Source organism: Crotalus tigris, unplaced genomic scaffold, assembly GCF_016545835.1.
Source record: "Crotalus tigris isolate CLP2741 ecotype Arizona unplaced genomic scaffold, ASM1654583v1 scf7180000017614.5298720, whole genome shotgun sequence".
NCBI lineage: Eukaryota > Metazoa > Chordata > Lepidosauria > Squamata > Viperidae > Crotalus > Crotalus tigris.
The window spans coordinates 4,833,218-4,851,569 of NW_024096513.1; the positions used below are offsets into that span (position 1 = coordinate 4,833,218).

At 39.2% G+C, this 18,352-nt stretch overlaps 1 protein-coding gene across 1 annotated transcript in view; it reads right to left on the minus strand.

Annotated features, from left to right (window-relative positions):
• The window catches only part of CSMD2 (CUB and Sushi multiple domains 2), a 356,715-nt gene that overhangs the window by 139,481 nt on the left and 198,882 nt on the right, over positions 1 to 18,352 (minus strand). Inside the window, exons 17-19 of the mRNA XM_039329926.1 lie at positions 10,183 to 10,398; positions 6,462 to 6,650; positions 4,474 to 4,643 (exon numbers count right to left, since the gene is read on the minus strand). Of these exons, the coding sequence (XP_039185860.1) occupies positions 4,474 to 4,643; positions 6,462 to 6,650; positions 10,183 to 10,398 (575 nt within the window). The remainder of the gene's footprint in view (positions 1 to 4,473; positions 4,644 to 6,461; positions 6,651 to 10,182; positions 10,399 to 18,352) is intronic.

Consider the following 18,352-nt stretch of genomic DNA (forward strand, 5'->3'; position numbering starts at 1 on the left):
AAGGACTCTAAACTGATGATACATTTAACTCTGCCCCCAGCTCTGCTTTTCTTCTGCATCCTTGCATTCAAAGCATCTGTATTCCTGCAATGCTCAGTACAAGATGGTCTCTCAAAACATGAAATTGCTTCCCTGGATCATTGTGAAACTTCCAACAAGTTTGCTTTGAGCTCAAAATTCCACCCAATGTCCCAAAACAGATCTCCTGCTCTCAAAATGACAATGTTACTCTTTGATTTAAAATGTTCTGCATACTAACAATAGCTACCCATAGAATTGAATAGAATAGAATAGGATAGAATAGAATAGAATAGAATAGAGCTGGAAGGGACCTTGGAGGTCTTCTAGTCCAGCCCCCTGCTCAAGCAGGAGAACCTATACCATCTCAGACAGGTGATTGTCTAGTCTCTTCTTAAAAATCTCCAGTAATGGAGTGCCCATGATTTCTGGAGACAAGCTGTTTCCACTGGTCAATTGTCTTCACTGTCAGGAAGTTTCTCCTTAATACCAGGTTGCTTCTGGGAAATTTAGATTTAGATTTCCCAGGATGTATCTGAGAGGTATGATTGGCAGTATAAACCTGGCAAATGACTAAATCAATGCAAGTGTTGGAGAAGCTATCACAGTTGCCACTATCTCCCCCTCTAAACCATATCTCAAAAAATAACTATTCCATTCAGTTAACAAAATCGGTTCACCCGATGAATAAAACAATTACATCATTTTTTTTTGTTTGTATACTATCTCAACCAATCAACCAATATTTCTTTATGGTCCAAGACCAAACACAACGACAAATTAGCATACAATTACAGTATCTATAAAAGAAAGTTTTAAAAATGGAGAGAAAATCCTATCCTAACACCTCCAAAACCTTAGGTCAGAATGAAATAATTATATAGATTGCCTCCAGAAGTGCTCTCTTCTGCAGCTTTTCGTTGAGAATGAAAGGTTAAAAAAAGATGACCTCTTTTAAAAATGTCTCTCCGCTTCATTATTTATATGCATTTCAGTTAAAATGACATTAAAAGTGTTTTATCAGTTTCCTGATTAATTCGAGACTGTTTTATTTTATTATTTTATCCAGCTTTCTGAACTCAAGGAATCTTAGAATAATATGAAGAAATATAAAATATAGAATTCCCCTATAACATCTTCACAACTTGGTTCTTATTTTACTTCTTATTTGGGTGCTGTTCTCACATTCAAAACTACAAGACGTATATAGAATGTCCATGGAAGGAGATTCAAGTTTGATCCCAATTTTCATCAGAAAATGACAATTTGGGACAATCCAACCCATAAGATCTTTTTTGGGTGTTAACAAACAAAAGTCATATTCCATTAAAACACTATCTGATTTGAAATTGTTAATAAAATTAGAGAAAACATTTGAAAGTGCCTAAAGTCCCTAAACCTACAGTCACTTTATAATTCTATAGTTCAAAACGTACCATGATGACTGTAGGAAACCTATTTTAATATATCAAGAGGCTAGAACATTTTAAATATTATATTAATATTGCACCTTTTTAACATGCGATGAATTCAATATTTTTTTTCCTGTTGGTTGAACAGTTGAGAAGATGTATCTGATGGGTTTCTATTCCTGCAAATTGGGACACTGACACTGATTTTGGACACCCTCAATGCTGACACTCTCGTGATTTGTTATTTATAAGGTTGCAAATAAAGTGTTGGAAGAATGAGGGCTAAAGATATTTATGTGAGGTTAAATTTGGAATCTAGTGAAGTATGAAGTGTGAGTAGCAGCTAATAAGATTATTTGACACTGGTGGAAACAGTCTAGCATACCTAAAATGAAAAACTTGAAAACAAATGCATGCAGAAATTGTACATAAGAATTTTATAATTTTATGTAAAATTTGTGCTTGTATTTTATGGACATTAGGAAATCCTCAATCAAAGTCCTTCTGTATAGTCAAAGTTTTAATTCATGGTTTAGGACTTGAGATGTAACATATATAAAATGTATGCAATAAAATATGCATGTGTAACTTTTTTTGGGGGGGTTTTCTTTGTGTTTTCTCCCTCCTTAATTTCATTTCTGTTACTCTTGTTTTGTGTACAGCGTATTTTTATTCTATGTTCTATTTGGTTAAGTTTTCTTCTTATTTATGTGTAATAGATTATGACACACTTTGAAAAGGAAATCAGAACCCTTGACATCAATGTTAAACTCACTATCATGAAATCTGTAAAAAATTAATAGCTTGGGAAAATATATGGCATTTTCCTACTTTCTGAAGTGCAAGATAGGGAAGATACATCTCCATGGAGAAATCTGCAAGCCACAGGGAAGAAGTACACCTCCCAGAGAGCTCTGCATCTAGCACTTCTTAGAACAGTGATTCTCAACCTTTTTAATGCCGCGACCCCCAACCGGTCATAAGTTGAGGACTACTCAACCGGTCGTAAGTAGAGGACTACTCAACTGGTGCAGCACCATTTGCAGAATGAGACTTTTGGCGGGCTCAGCAGGGCAGAGACAGCCTGGACAATTCCTATTGGCTTTTGAAAGCCAATAGAATTAGACTCTATTCAAGAGAGTCTATTCTATTGGCTTTCAAAAGCCAATAGAATAAAAGGGAGTAGCACAGCTAAGGAAAAGGGGGGAAAAATGGCAGACTGCGTTGTTTGGCAACCCCCGTGAAATGGTCGTTCGACCCCAAATGGGGTCCCGACCCACAGGTGGAGAACCACTGTCTTAGAACATCTTCAAAAAGTCCCTTCTCCTGATCTAATTTCAGGTAGTCCTCAACTCACAATAATTCGTCTAGTAATAATAATAAAAACTTTATTGTCATTGTATGTGTATACACAGTATACACATACAACGAAATTTACGTGACACCCAAAGACCAGGTCCCACACACATAATCCCCAAACACACTCCCACCCACCACAATTCCCCACCCCTAAAACCACCCAAACATCCACCCAACAGACCAAGTAATACTGTCCAACAGTCCACTGATGGTGGCCCTTTAGTTCATTATTAAGTGCAATTATAGCTCTGGGATAAAAACTATTCAGAAAATGTGTGGTCCGAGTTTTAAACGTTCTGTATCTTCTGCCAGAAGGCAACAGTCCAAAGAGATTGTAAGCAGGATGGGAAGAGTCTCTGAGAATGTTATGCAACGTCCTCAAACAGCGAGATTCAAAGATAACTGTTTAAAGTTACAGTGAGCATTGACAAAAGGGACTTACAACCAGTTCTTGCACATATAACTGACGCAGCATCCCCATGGTCACATAATCAGATTTGGGTGCTTGGTAACCAACATGCATTTACCATAATTGATGTGTCTTGGGGTCACATGACCTTCCCACTGGCTTCCAACAAGCAAAGTCAATAGAGGAAGCTGGATTTGCCTGATGACTGCATGAGTCACTTCACAACCATAACAAAAAGAGCATAACACTGGGCACAACTCACTTAACAATCACCTTGCTTTAAAAAAAAATGAAAATTCAATTGTGATTGTAAGTTGGGTAACCAGGTAGTTCTGTCCCAGGACAGACAGTCTCTGAAAACAGTCAGATCCATTTAGAGCTTTGAAGGTCTATGCTAGCATGGTAAATTATGCTCAGTAGACAATTAGTAGCTGGTACATATCTTTCATTACAACCATCACGTGATCCTGAATAGAGGCAGCAGTCTGGCCATCCCATTTTGCACTAATTGCTTTCAAGGAAAGCACTACATAAAACATATTGCTATGGTCAAGATGGGTTGGGACAAGATGTGGATAATTGTCAGCATATTCAACTGGCGCAAGAAGCGATGCAGCAGGCACAGAAGACTCCTATGTGAAGGCATTCCTCACTTCAGATGCCAAGGGTTAAGTTAGTGAGGACACTCCCAGTGCAAATCTGCTTTTTCAGGCAGAGTGGAAGCCTGTCCAAAGTAGGTCGAAGCTCATTTCTTGAGTTTAATATCCTCTTTACCTACAACATCTTAATCGTGTTTGGATTTGGCTTCAGCTTCTTCTCTAGTCCAGCCCATTATCAAATGTAGAGAGTAAGGAACAACAAGCTGAGCTGCATTGAAGACATTCTACTCCAAAGACCCTCCCAGTGGTGTGATGTGGGACTCCATAAGTCTAAGCCTAGAAGCCAAACAACTGGTCACAGCCTGATAGAACAGACCAGTTGCATACTACTTCAATGTCGAAGACCCAGTTCTGCTAAATAGTCCAGAAAGATACCATTACTGATAATATAGAAAGCTACCAAGAGACGTGAGGAAAGCAGCACTGTTCAGAAGTCCTGGAAGCAATTGGGAGTCTAGGATTACAGACCTACTTTTTCTGGGAAAGTACAACCCCATGCAAAATTTGGTCTGGGATTCAGCAGTTTTGAAATGCATTGGTTCTTATTTTCTTGTTGTGTTGCTGGCTTAGCTACACTTTAACCCTCATTTTAATCCACTGGATGATAAGTCCTTACCTTGAGAACATCTCCAGCTTCCAAACTGAATGCCCTGGCTTTGAGCTGAATTCCTTTTCCTGGCTGCGTCTGGATGGAATAGATACACTCGTGGTAGCTGTTGTAGTTTAGGGGATAATTTGGAGATAAGAGAACACCTTGAGTCCCCGTCACAGAGGAACCACATTCCGCTACAGAGAAAGAGGCAGAAGGATTGACTGTTAACAGATGGGGATATACAAGTGATATAAAAAGCATACTGTCTGGGTAAATACTGATGTGGGCCTATTGTGTTTTTCTTCCTACACATGGAACCTTGAATCTTGAATAAAGGAGGATATTTGCAGCTCAGGGTTGAACTGAAGGGATCCTTGGTGCTCTCTGAGCTTGGTTGTTTTCCTTGCAGATGTTTCATTACCTAAACTAGGCAACATCATCTGTGCTAGACTAGAAATCAAACATTGGATTACAGAAATAAAGAACCATTTGGACAGCGTAACGTAGTCTACTACTACATCCATATTGCCACCTTCTCTTGCTCTGTTATCAAGCTGGTTCAAAAAAGATGGTGCCCTCCTACGCAATTATATTGTAAGCCACCTAGAGTCATCTCTAGATGAGAGGGGCAGTATGTAGGTTTACTAAATAAGTATGTCAAGGTTCCGACTAATGAAACACTTCAAAGAACTTCCAGGCATTTTATCCTAAAAAGTCTTTTTATTCATGTGACAAAATGTCGGCACGGCATGATGAAAGGATGCTAAGATCTGAAATCTCCACCCCCAAACAGTTATTTTTGCTAGCATTTTCCCTCCCTTATTTTGCTGTCATGATTTATGTTCTCCAATTAGTTTGAAGGGCAAAGGTTCTCTTCCGTCCTGGGCTTTTCTCTCCTCCCTCCCTCATCTGAATTAACTCTAAAAGTACCAGACAATTCTGCATATTTTGTCAAAGCAAGAATATTCAATATTAGCAACGTTGACAAAGTAAATATATCCCTGTACCCTGAACCCTGATATTGTTTTATCTTAGTTCTGCATCTCTTAACTATGCTATGGGGCTGAACACATCTAAAACGTCTCAAATGTGTTGTATTCTTCCATGATTTGTGAAAGCAGAAAATAACCCAGCCTTACTGTCAATTCCCAGAAAATGAAGCCAAGTTGGTATATGACACGAGAAAGCTGGAAATCTAAAATCGGTAAGCAGCATTTAAAACATCAATTTCAATGTCTTGATGAGGACAAGAACTGAAATAAAAGCCATCCCAGCGGAGCAAAACTTTCACCGATGCTAGTAATACTTAAGTAATACTGTAACCCACAGCTGTCAAGGCCATTTCTGCAGCCTCCAGAGCACTCCTGCCTCACTACAATTGCCAGTGAGATTTTCCTCATTCTTTTATGACTGGAAATAACATGGATAAAATGTCTTTTGTCTGAAAAATATTGCTAGTTTAAAAACAAAATCTGAAAATGATTCATAAAAATCCTCCCTCTGCAGGGATGTCTAGAGGGCTGTTGGAGGAGAGAGTACCTAAAATTAATAACTGGGTGCTTGTTAAATCTAGTTTGCAAATCTTAATTTGTGATAATGAAGGGTGACCTAGATGTTTGTGCAGATGTAATGTTGCCTATACTCTGTGTCCTGAGTACTTGGCTTTGATTATTATTTTTTCATCTCTCTAAGGTCAAAGGATGATCAAACACATGGACAATGCAAACTATCATAGGGCCAGCAATTGTAGGCTTCTGCTCCTGTTTATTCACTCAGTCTTATCCATTTCCTAATGCTTCCCATAGACCAGGGGTAGGCAACTTTGGCTCTTTTATGACTCTTTAGCCTTTAGCTGGATCAGGAATTCTGGGAGTTGAAGTCCACGAGTCATAAAAGAGCCAAGGTTGCCTACCCCTGCCATAGATCAAAACCAAGAAAGGCTAAAAAGCTTGCCCAGAGTATGTTCTGATACACTAGATTGCCAAGCAAAATTAAAGCACGTGACCACCTACCAACACACCTTGGCAGTGGCGAACTCCACACACGCCGTCGACCGCCCAGGCAAGTAATGCTGAAGACACCTTCCAATCGATACCCAGGGAAGCAGGAGAAAGTCAAGATGTCCCCCACACCAAATTGAAGACCTTTGCGGATGCTGTAGATCGGCACTTCGGGCTCATCACAAGGTTCTAAGTCATATTCTGATGGATAGAGAGACACAAGCAACCACTGGACATTATCCCCAAATAGAAAACTTAGACTTTTAAACACAATTCCTAGACAAGAACATTTCTTTTTCTCTCTCTCTCTCTTTCTCTCTCCCTCCCTGATATTAATAACTTTCCATCTTCCCCCTTCCTGCTCCCGCCCCCCATCTTTTAATTGGACCATAATGTTTTGGATTTTATATTAACTTATTTATGTTTTTAATTTATATAGTTTTATTTTTTATGATTGTAAGCTACCCAGGATTACCTTGAGGTAAGATGGGCAGCCTATAAATTTAATAAACGAACAAACAAATAAATTTAAAAAAACTGGGATGTCCAGATTTCCTGGAAGGTTTCAACCATTTTCTGGACCATACAATATTGATCTTCTTGAGAAAGCCTTGATAATTATTCAGCATTTTTATTTGGGGTGGTGGTGGTGGTGGAGAGGAATAGGTTGTGATCCAATCTGATAAAATAAAACATGCTTTCTAATCTTCATTCCAAGAAGAAGAGAAAGCCGTGAGGCACTTGCACTTCTTTAAGGTCAAAGTAACCCAAAAGAAGGTCCTTTTCACTGTCCAATTCACCTCCTGGTGGCAATTTGCAACTCATCATTTTGCAAACGCCAATTTTCACACATCACTCCAAGAGAAGAAGCTAATCCCACGGATTTTTCCTCCTACAGGTATCTATGGGTACTAATCCTTGAGAAATTGTTGGGAAATTTCTCTTCTCCCTGGACTTCTAGTGAAGCATCCTGTTCTATCCCAGCCTATTGCCGTCCTTTTTCAAGGCACAAGGACCAAATCCCTGTTGATACAATAGGCTGGAGACTTTAAAACAAAACAAACCCCTTTTAATATGGGTGACAAACCTGCCAAATAGTCCAAAACACAAACAGCAAAACTCAAGTCCAAAGGAAGGAAATAGTCCATAGGAAACATGATGCAAACAGAAGAGTAGTCACAAGCAAGATAAACAGACCAGGATTCCAAGAAGCTCTTTGCAAACGGTTGCCTTCAGGTCCTCTTTTTATACAGCAGTCCCAAGGCGTTGCCTCTCATTGCCTTCTCCAACTCTTGCCTGGAGTTGCTGTATTGACTGCTGCTCATTTACTCTTGCTAATTGACGACGTGTGCGAGCATCAATTAGCAAGTCCATCAGGTGTGAGTCCTCCGGGTCTGACTCATTCTCCTTACACAGCTGAGCTTCATCAGGAACACGACTGGAGGGCCCAGGCTCTGTATCAAACCGTGAGTCCTGTAATTCATCAGAGCCGCCCTCTGCCCCTGATGGCCCTTCAAAGGCCTCCTCCACCTTCTCCTCAGATTCCTCAGACTCAGCTGTTGGGAGCACAGGCTGGCACGGAATCACAACACATCCCTTCCCAGTTTGGTGGGGAAATTTGAAAAACCCATTTCAAATGAAAAACCTAGGCGAAAAAAATATCCTGCAACTGACAAAGGCCTTGGAGGCAGGAGAAACCATTTTGCCTTTGGGCAAAGAACAGGAAAAAGGAAAACTCCTAGCCAGCCCATTTTGCTTGCACTATTGGGCAGCAATTCCTCAGGCTCTGAATGAAGCTTTTCCTAGACCTATTTGAAAACACAGAGGTTAAACGTTGAGTCTTGCTATATCAGTGTTTCTCAACCTTGACAATTTTAAGGCATGTGGACTTCAACTCCCAGAATTCCACAACCAGCAATGCTGGCTGTGGAATTCTGGGAGTTGAAGTCCACATGCCTTAAAATTGTCAAGGTTGAGAAACACTGTGCTATATGCAAATGGTAGTTGCTCTCTTAGTGAGCAATTCCTCCTCTGCTTCTCCTTTAACTCTGCTAACTTTGCTGACATTTGGCTTTGCTAGAACTAAAACTAAGACTTTGCGTTGCTAATTCCTCCATATTAATGTGGCAGTGCTGATCCCATTGGGAAAATATCTCCTCTATTTTTAGCCAGAAGTATATTTTAGCTGAGTTGCAGCAAATTATCAGCCTTTTCACTCACTGTTTTTTTTTTATGTGTGTGTCAGTGGTCAGTGTTCTTTTTTTTAATGCACTTTTATATTAAATGTATCTTCTGGTCCTGGAATCGGTTTTTAGTGCTTTGTTATTTTATCAGCCCTGGTTCATAACATATTACAAATACGATCACAAAACTGGCAAACAAATAATGCAATGGCTGCAGTGCAAACCAGACCATTACACACCTATTGAGCATGGTAGGGCTACAATTGCTTATTGGTTGCCACCAATCAAGATGGGAAAAATATAGTAAAACATGCCTTAGATTGGAACAAATTGGTACTCATTCATTAAAAAGAAAAAAAGAGTTTGAAACTGCCCATCCTGGAGAACACAGTCAATACAGAAGCAATCTTTTCCTATAGCTTCTCTAAATTTTATTTCTTAGATCTGGGCATTAGATCCTCTGTTGTACACGGCACAATATATTTTAAAATGCTAATGTTGTTGTTAAAATTAAAATGAAGTTGGTATGCTGCAACGGAAGGCATAGCCTTCAGGGTCATCATTATTTCTTTAAAAGAATTATGAGAACACTTTGCGGATGGGGAGAGGAGAGACAAAAATACGCTGAGGGTTGAGAGGAGGGATCCTTGTGGATTAGACAGAGGAACCTGGAATAATCTCATTAATCTGCCCTCTGGTTATTTGCTGCTTTCTGACTAAACCCAATGTGATAGCCATGTGGTCAAAATGTCAATTCTACCCACTGTCTCAGACTTCTGTTTTAGTTTTTAAGTGTAAAGAATTTTGCTACAACATGGGATGGCTGTAAGAAGAGAAGGCCAACATTTATAGTGGTTTATGACTGATTAAGATTGCCATAAACCAAGGAGAGCCCAGGATGGCTCAGTATTTTTTTACTTAAAGTTAGTGTTGAGTATCTAGAACAGAGGTGGAGAATTATGGCCCCTTTATGACTTGTGAACTTCAACTCCCAGAATTCAGGAATGGGTGGCTCAGGAATTCTGGGAGTTGAAATTCACCTGTCATAAAAGGGCCATAGTTCCCATCTAGAACATGTCTCTCCATGGTATCCTTTTCTTGTCTCCAGCGTATGGAGCAGTGGTTCTCAACCTGTGGGTCGGGACCCCATTTGGGGTCGAACGACCATTTCACGGGGGTCGCCAAACAACGCAGTCTGCCATTTGCCCCCCCCTTTTCCTTAGCTGTGCTACTCCCTTTTATTTTATTGGCTTTTAAAAGCCAATAGAATAGACTCTCTTGAATAGAGTCTAATTCTATTGGCTTTCAAAAGCCAGTAGGAATTGTCCAGGCTGTCTCTGCCCTGCTGAGCCCGCCAAAAGTCCCATTCTGCAAACAGTGGTGCACCAGTTGAGTAGTCCTCGACTTACGATTGGTTGAGTAGTCCTCGACTTACAACCGGTTGGGGGTCGCGGCATTAAAAAAGTTGAGAACCACTGGTATGGAGGATCATGATGTATTTTGGTGACCTGTCCGGGGTAGTTACTTATTTCTCAGGTACCAGCCCTTACCTGAAAAAGTGATGTTGAAGCCTTCATAAGAAATGGAGAAGTCAGAGATGAAGCGGATCTGAGCAGAGAAATTCCCAAAGAGGCCAGCGCTGAAAGGAGCAGGCAGGTGGGAACCAGTGAGCTGTTTCAGAGGCTGACTGAAGCTGCCATTTTCAGTGATCAACAGGTAGTCGTGACCACTCTCCAAGTGGAAAGTGTGGAAAGTGAAGAAAACACCTGGAGGTAATACAGTGCGAGAGATATGCTACTTCAGAGATACCTGAATGTTGCTGTGAACTGGATCGTGATTAATCAGAGAACAGAAATCACAGAACTATCAAATTCCATCATGCACAAAATCAAAGTCCAATAGCATTTTTTATTTGGCAAAGAATCAGCTTTACAACATGAATGAATGAGTGAATGAATGAATGAATGAATGAATGAATGGATGGATGAAGACTTCAGAGGTTGTGCAAAACATCAACAAAACATATTAATATGGGAAACTTTAGGATCAAAATAGATTTGATACAAGGGACATAGAAGAAGTCTGTTTAAAGCTTTAATGTAATAACGGTGGAAAGAATGGAAAGGATCTAGATATGATCAGAAGAACAGTTGCACAATATGACTCAGATATTTCTCCTTGTGTTATACCCAATTTAGTGGTTTTTCAAGCAATCCTCTGGATTTGGAACCACAGAAAACTAGGGACATGGTTTTGAAAACAAACAGAACAAAACACAATAAATCTAAGATAGCCATCATGAACTCTGCACTTTCAATTATGGTGTGCTTTCTTTCCATCCCTGTGGGAATCACAGGGACCACAGCATGATTCCAAATCTATCAAAGTTTTATCAGCTGGCAGTGGGACCATCAACCTGAGAGAAAACAAATGAGTAGAAGCCTTTAACCCAGAAAATTGAGTCAGGCTCATGGAACTCAGGGGATCTTGTTTTGTTGTAAATATGATATAGTAAAACTGCTAAGCTCTATCTGGAAGTTCCCGGTGTGAGGTTATCTGGTGGATGAAATGCCCTCTGATGGTGCTGTAATTTGCACATTAAATGAATGGTCATCAACATTAATTTCCTTTTCGTGGATCTTTGGGGATACTTCTGAATCTTAAGCTTAATTATCTTCGTTGGACTCCCAAGACCTATTTCAGACATTGTATGTGAAGACCTAGCTCTCTGGGGATGGCTGTAATGCTGGGAAAGGTGAAAGGAAAGAGAAGAATACAACAGTAGCAAAGTGGATAGTTATACTAGTCATGAGTGCATTATCGGAAGAGCTGAAGGATCAAGTTAGGGGCAGATTGTCCTAGGGAACAATCTATGGGATGCCTAAAAGTGAACAATGACTTTGTGGCACTTAATCAGTTAATCAATCAAGACCTCTAAAGTCTGTTCCTGGTTTGTTAATTCTTGAGAGTCCAGTCATTTCCAGCTAGGTGCTCCATCACTGGAGGTTTTTAAGAAGAGACTGGACAGCCATTTGTATGGAATGGTATAGGGTCTCCTGCTTGGGCAGGGGGCTGGACTAGAAGACCTCTAAGATCCCTCCTAACCCTATTATTCTATATTCTATGTTCTATGTCCTTTCATGTTTGATATTTCTTGGGTGCTGAATTGTACATCCCTTGTAAGATTTTTTTATTATTTCAATTCATATCACTGTAGTTATTTCATCTGCTTTGTGAAATAGCCTGTCTTGTAAATGCTGAAATTGATTGCATTCATTATGAGATGTAACTAGATGTGTAATCTTATCATGGTAAGTTTGAAATTATTGTAGAAACCTACTGGGTAGGATTCTATGTGGTCATGATATTTGCAATTCTTTATTTGCTCTCCAAAATGAGGACATCTGGCATTGCAAACAGATCTCTGAATCCCTAACTGAACCTCATCCTTGTCTTCTATTTTTAATTAAAATGGAGCTAGAAAAGAAGATTTGCTTACATTGGGTTTTTGAGTTATTGCATTTGTAACAAATATACTAGGATTGTTTTTTAGTGAAGCCCTTTAAGGGAGAAAAGACCATTATTTCTGAAGTGTAATGATACAACTCATTAGTCTATAACTTATAGAAGTTCCCTTGAACACAGATAAAACAAAAGCAGAGAATAAGGAAACATGTTCACATTAAAATCAAACCTTGTGCTAAGTCAACATTCATTGGAGCAAGCACTATGAAAGGTGTCAGAAATATTTCTTGTTTCTATCCAGTGTTGTTTGACATATTGTGTTTTCTTCTGCATTGGTTGAGGAGTTAATTATTTTTACCAGGTGTCTTTTACAGTTATTTTTACTTTTTTATATGCATGTTTTTGTTTTCAAGCTTTGTTAGCCTCCCAAAGTTATTTGATTACAGTGGACAATCATTAAAAAAAACAAACAGCAGAATAAATAATTATGTAAAAAGATGGTTGCTTCTTTACTGTTGACATCTTAATATAACCAGACTTGATCAGTTATACCGAGTGACTGGTCCAGTCATCCAGAAAGCTTCCACTTATTTATCAATTCATATTTTATTTTATTTTACTTGCCACAGTCAAGATACTTTAAGTAGGTTAAAGTACAGCCATTAAAACAGCCAGGGTACAATATGTTAAGGAAACAATCTTCAAGAGCTAAACATATAAATATATTTTACGTGTTAAAAATTTAAAACAAAAATCATAGAAAGAACCAGCAAAAAAAAAAAAAAGTGAGAGATGGCATCATTTAAGAATCAAAATCTTAAACAATGCTAAGTACTTTTCTAAAGGCCTTGCATGGTAGGAGCTGATTGAATTTCAAGAGGATGAGTTCCATTGTACTGGTGCTGCAGCATAGAAATGACATCCAAGGGCATTCATTTTCCCTCCTAACAAAAGTGGGGATCTGCTGACAGATTCATCCAGGACCCTAACAGGCAGTTCATCTTTTTTTTTGCTCACCACATGATCCTTAATTGGCTAAGATCTCTCAGTGAAGGAGAAAATATGTCCAGTGGAGGCAGATGACGACTAAGTCTCTGGATTGTAACGATAACGTGCTGCTATACAAAGGGACTTTGGGACTTTTTGTACACCCCTTCTTCATTATTCCAAAAAGCCAATCTTCCTTAACACCAGGAAAGGGTTATTTCGTACCTCCCCACTTTTATCTTGCCTGCTATCTCCATACTACCTTTTGGCAAGTATGTTGAAACCTCTCCTAAGCAGTTGTCAGTTTTGGGATCTTAGAATGATGTGTAATTAAATGGGGATAATCCCACCCCCCACCCAGTCCAGATTCTCATCCAATACTGTCTGAATATAGGGAGCCTGCTTACAGGATGATTTACACCTAAGTTGATGATGCAATTTTCAAAAGGAGTACTAGAGTCAAGGGTGGAGATTACTCAGGAGTGGAGAACTATAGAATTTCAACTTGAGACCATTGGACCATCTAGCTCAGTGTTTCCCAAACTTGACAATTTTAAGGCATGTGGACTTCAACTCCCAGAATTCCACAGCCAGCGTTGGGAGTTGAAGTCCTCATGCCTTAAAATTGTCAAGTTTGGGAAACACTGAGCTAGCTTTAAGCTCTGTCTTCAAACAGCAACTGCCAGGGCAGAGATGCAATCCTTATTAAGAGCTGATCAGTGCCCAGGGACTCCCATGAAGTGAGGCCGCTAACTGCAAACAACTATATATCAGAAACAAAGCCAAGAGCCTCAAGGCTTTGATAACGCAAGTTTTAGCAGACTAGAAAATTAATTCTAAGGGATAAGAGCAAAAGAAATGGACATGCTTAGCTTTAGCTGGGTAAGAAAAAGAGCCTTTTGCTTTCAAAGGAGGGGATGGCTCGTTTTTCAAGGGAGAATCAGAGACACTGATATTCCTGATGTGTGAATGAGCCTCTTTCTGCCCTTCTAGAGCAGTGATTCTCAACCTGAGTAAGTTCAAGATGTGTAGATTAATAATAATAATATGTTGCACCTGCAACATAACACCCCGGACTTAACAATTGTCGATAAGAAAGACAAAAAAGTCTGGATAGTGGACGTGGCAGTGCCTGGAGATAGCAGAATAGAAGAGAAAGAACTGGAGAAGATAACAAAATACAAAGACCTACAAATAGAAATAGAAAGACTGTGGCAAAAGCAAGCAAGGGTAGTACCAATAGTCATAGGCTCCTTGGGTGCAATCCCAAAACAACTGGAGCACCACTTGAACACAATTGGCATTGACAAATTCGCTATTAGTCAATTGCAAAAGGCGGCCTTACTAGGAATTGCTTCCATCCTGCAACGTTATCTGTAATACCATCAAACATCCACATCTGCCTATCCCAGGTCCTGGGTAAGGACTCGATAGGTAGACAAAATGCCAAATCCAGTCTGAACATCTGGCTGACTGTGCGATGATCCATAATAATAATTAGAAGTTACAACTGCCAAAACACCTTAGGGAGGTACTTACGTGAGCGAGATTCAAACAAGTGGACACAATGGTCAGATATGGGAGATTCCATTCTATACCTTACAATGAGCATCTCTTCATTTGCGGAGCAGCAGGGGTAGAAGACCTGGCTCACATACTGTTTGATTGTTAACTGTACAAGAGGGTGAGGAACAGGTACCTCGGTCTATATATCAAAGGAATGACTCATTGGGATCCCCATATCAAAACAACTTACCTCATGTGCGGCCAGAACTTGAAAATAACATTTAACGCAGCACAGTATTTAAACAAAATGGTTCGGCTGAGATCTGCATATGTGGGACTGATTGGGGTAGATTGCAAGGGTGACTCCAAGATTTTATCATATTTTATCTATATTTTAAATTACTGTACTCTATTTATTTTCATTTTAGACTGTATTTTACTCCAATTTCATCTTAAGTCATATTTTACTCTAGTTCCATTTTAAACTGTATTTTATCAAATTTTATTTTAAATTGCTTTTATCAGACTTTGGTAATGATTTGTTGCTTTGCACTTTGATATGGCCTAAGGGTTAATCAATAAAGATTTATTATTATTATTATTATTATTAATTATTATTATATTTCTTTTTTTCATGATAGATTTCAATTTCAAGAGATCTGGAGTTATGATAATGGGAAGCTTTAAAACAATAGAAGAATGAAGTGTGTGTGCCTAAACTGAAAGTAGATAAGGTAGGCAGAAAGATGGAAAAGTCCAAATAGAGCCGTTATTCAAGATATTCAGGTTCAACCATTCATTTGAACTCAGGAGTAAACACAGCTTCAATTATATGAGTTGATCTTATCCATAAGAACTCATGCACTAATCAAGAGGGAGATCTGACCTATTGAGGAGAGTCACATATTAAACATGTGCTCAACATTAATCTGCTGTTATGCCTCTGTCTAACCAGGATGTTAATGAACCTACATCTACTATAATAAGAATGAGCAGATATTGCTCATTCTTGCCAACTGACTTCTTGTTTGTTTTCTGGCTCATGCCATTGCTCTTGGCTCAATTGCTTGGACTGTAAATTCAGTTCTTATAGATAGCGATTAACCAGGTCTGTCACAGATATCATCAGAGTTCTTGTATGGTTAACTATTCCTACTTGGTTAGTGGGATAGGTCATCTGCTTGTTGCATTTTTGGCAGAGCTACCTACACCTTTTGCTCGTCCCTGCCAGGAAGGGCAAGGTGAGCTTGACTTAACATTTCTTCTAACCATTGGGACCAATTCATATCACTGGAAGGGCACAAAGAGCCATTGAAACTGTAAGCACTTGGTAAAAAAAAAAAGTGGTCAGGGATAAGCAGACATGGAATCAATAAGATTTCACGTTGTTTGTCCAGTTTTAGTCAATCCTTTTATATTTTTTTGAACCTTCCATTAACCTGTCACAGCAAATGGTTAAAGGCAGATCTATTCTTCTCTTTCTCCTCCAACAAATAAAAAAATTATGCCCCACTTTCTTTGAAATTAATTATGTAATGACTCCTTGATATGTCATATGCTAAACAAATAAAGTAAATATGTCATGAGCCATGAACCATTATCCTAGGATATTTCAAATCATGAACAAGTTGACTTTTCCCCCCTATAGCAGGAGATTTCAGACATCTTCCAGTGCCCTTCCAGTCCAAGGAGATGACTTTTCTCATGGTTTGGATTTTGGATATGGGTCAGGTTGTCTCCAATCCCTTTAGTTTTTCACTGAGACATTTTTAATAAAATAAATAAATAAAATAAATAAAATTGAGGAAACATCTACATTTTCAGGGAATTTCCTGAGGTAGTAACAAACCTATCTTGCCAAATCATTATCTTGATCCTGAAGCAGTCTTGCTTCTAGATACTTTAATCACCATTTTTTCCCTGATGTGAACTTATCGTACATCTGATATTATTATTATTATTTTTATGTGAATCCTAAGCTTCAGGAGATAGCAAAACATGCCCTAGATAGTAACAAACTGGCAGCTGGCATGAAGCTGTCTTTCTTCTAGCAATTTACTGCTTTCTGATTAAACCCCTGTGAAAGCCATGTGGTCAAAATGATGGGAATTTGAGTTGGGGGTCCCAGGATTCCCATTTTCCCAGAATAAAGGAAAAAAAATATAGTGTCTGGGAGAAGTAGTAAACATGGAGCTAAAACGCATTGTAAATTCCTGATAGCTGTCCAGGGTCCTGAAATCACTGTACATGGTGATGCTTTGCATGAACTCTGCCTTGGAGGTGCCCAGAGCCTTTAATTATATGGAGAAGTGGTTGCTGGATCAGAGACTGGACTTGCCCTGTCTGATCTCTTTCTGACTTTATTGTCCTCTTCAGATTGCTGCCATGTGCTGCCAGGAAGCACATCACAGACCACCCATCTGCATTGCCATAATGCATTCTGATCCCGTAAGGCTGGTACCAGAGAGATCCTAGCATTTGCAAAATAAACTATTTATAAAACTGGTGTTGTGAAAGCATGTTGCCCTGCACAGCTTACAAAGGCTGCTCACAAAGGGTGGCCAAAAGCCACACTTTGATCTGAACAAAAAGAAGGCACCATTTGAATAACATTTTAGGAGAAGAGGATCAGGCTCTGTATGGTATGTGCCAAGTATTGCAGTCAGATAATGGGAAGCCTCTCATCAGAAGAAAGATTTCAGGGCTGAGTGGATTAATGAAGAGTAGATTGCTCTGCTCTGTGGGATACCCTGCACAGCATGTAACTCGTTAGTAGTGTGTTGCATTTTTCAACACTGGGTTTATCTGCCTTAATACAATTGGCAACACCGAATTGATTGATAATAGTTCCCATTGTCTTGATTCCTAGCAGACTAGAGGAATTGAACTATTGAAGAACGTTCAAAATTAATGTGCAATTTCTCTCTCTCTCTCTCTCTCTCTCTCTCTCTCTCTCTCTCTCTCTCTCTCTCTCTCTCTCTCTCTCTCTCTCTCTCTCCCTCCCTCCTTCCCTCCCTCTCCCTCCCTCCCTCCCTAAATTCCTCTTTTTTTTCCTCAGCTCTTTGGAGCACAATTTCTTCAAATTCCACTTTATGAAAGAAGAGAGGAACAGGAAAGGAAGCAGGAAAGAACTCCAGACAATTTGGTGAGTGGAGGGAAAATGGACAGTGTATGTTCTGCCAAAATGCATACCAAAGAGATAGCAACCGAAGGCAAAAGAAAGAGGATTTAAGGAAATTTAGGTGGAAGGTGTTACAAAGAGTGCTGGGAGACAGGAAGAAAAAGAAGCAATTCAATACATACAACAATAAAAAATACTATCTGTCTATGAGATATCCTATTTTTTTTTCAAACTGTAGGTAACATATTATGGCTTCTACAGTTGCCTATTAATAAAAAATAAATAAACACAATGTTTAATTACTGATGAGCCTGATGAGCCTCAAAGCAGATGACTATACTGTAGACATATTTTGTGCACTTTGGGGTTCCAAGAGTATTCCAAACATTTACCTTAGAAACAGAGGAGGTTGTAGGAAATATCTAAAGATGCATAAAGATGAAGCTGTTTTAATAATGTGAGGGGATCATCAAAAGAGTGAAAGTGGATCTAAACTATACTCCTTAAGCTAAATTGGAATAGCAGCCTTCTTTGTTCTCAATTTTTCTATTTCGAGTTCAAATTTGCCTCCATGGAGCATAGTGGAATGATCACTCCTCTTCTTTTGCTTCTGCATCTGCTCTTTACCAAAAGTCTTGTGG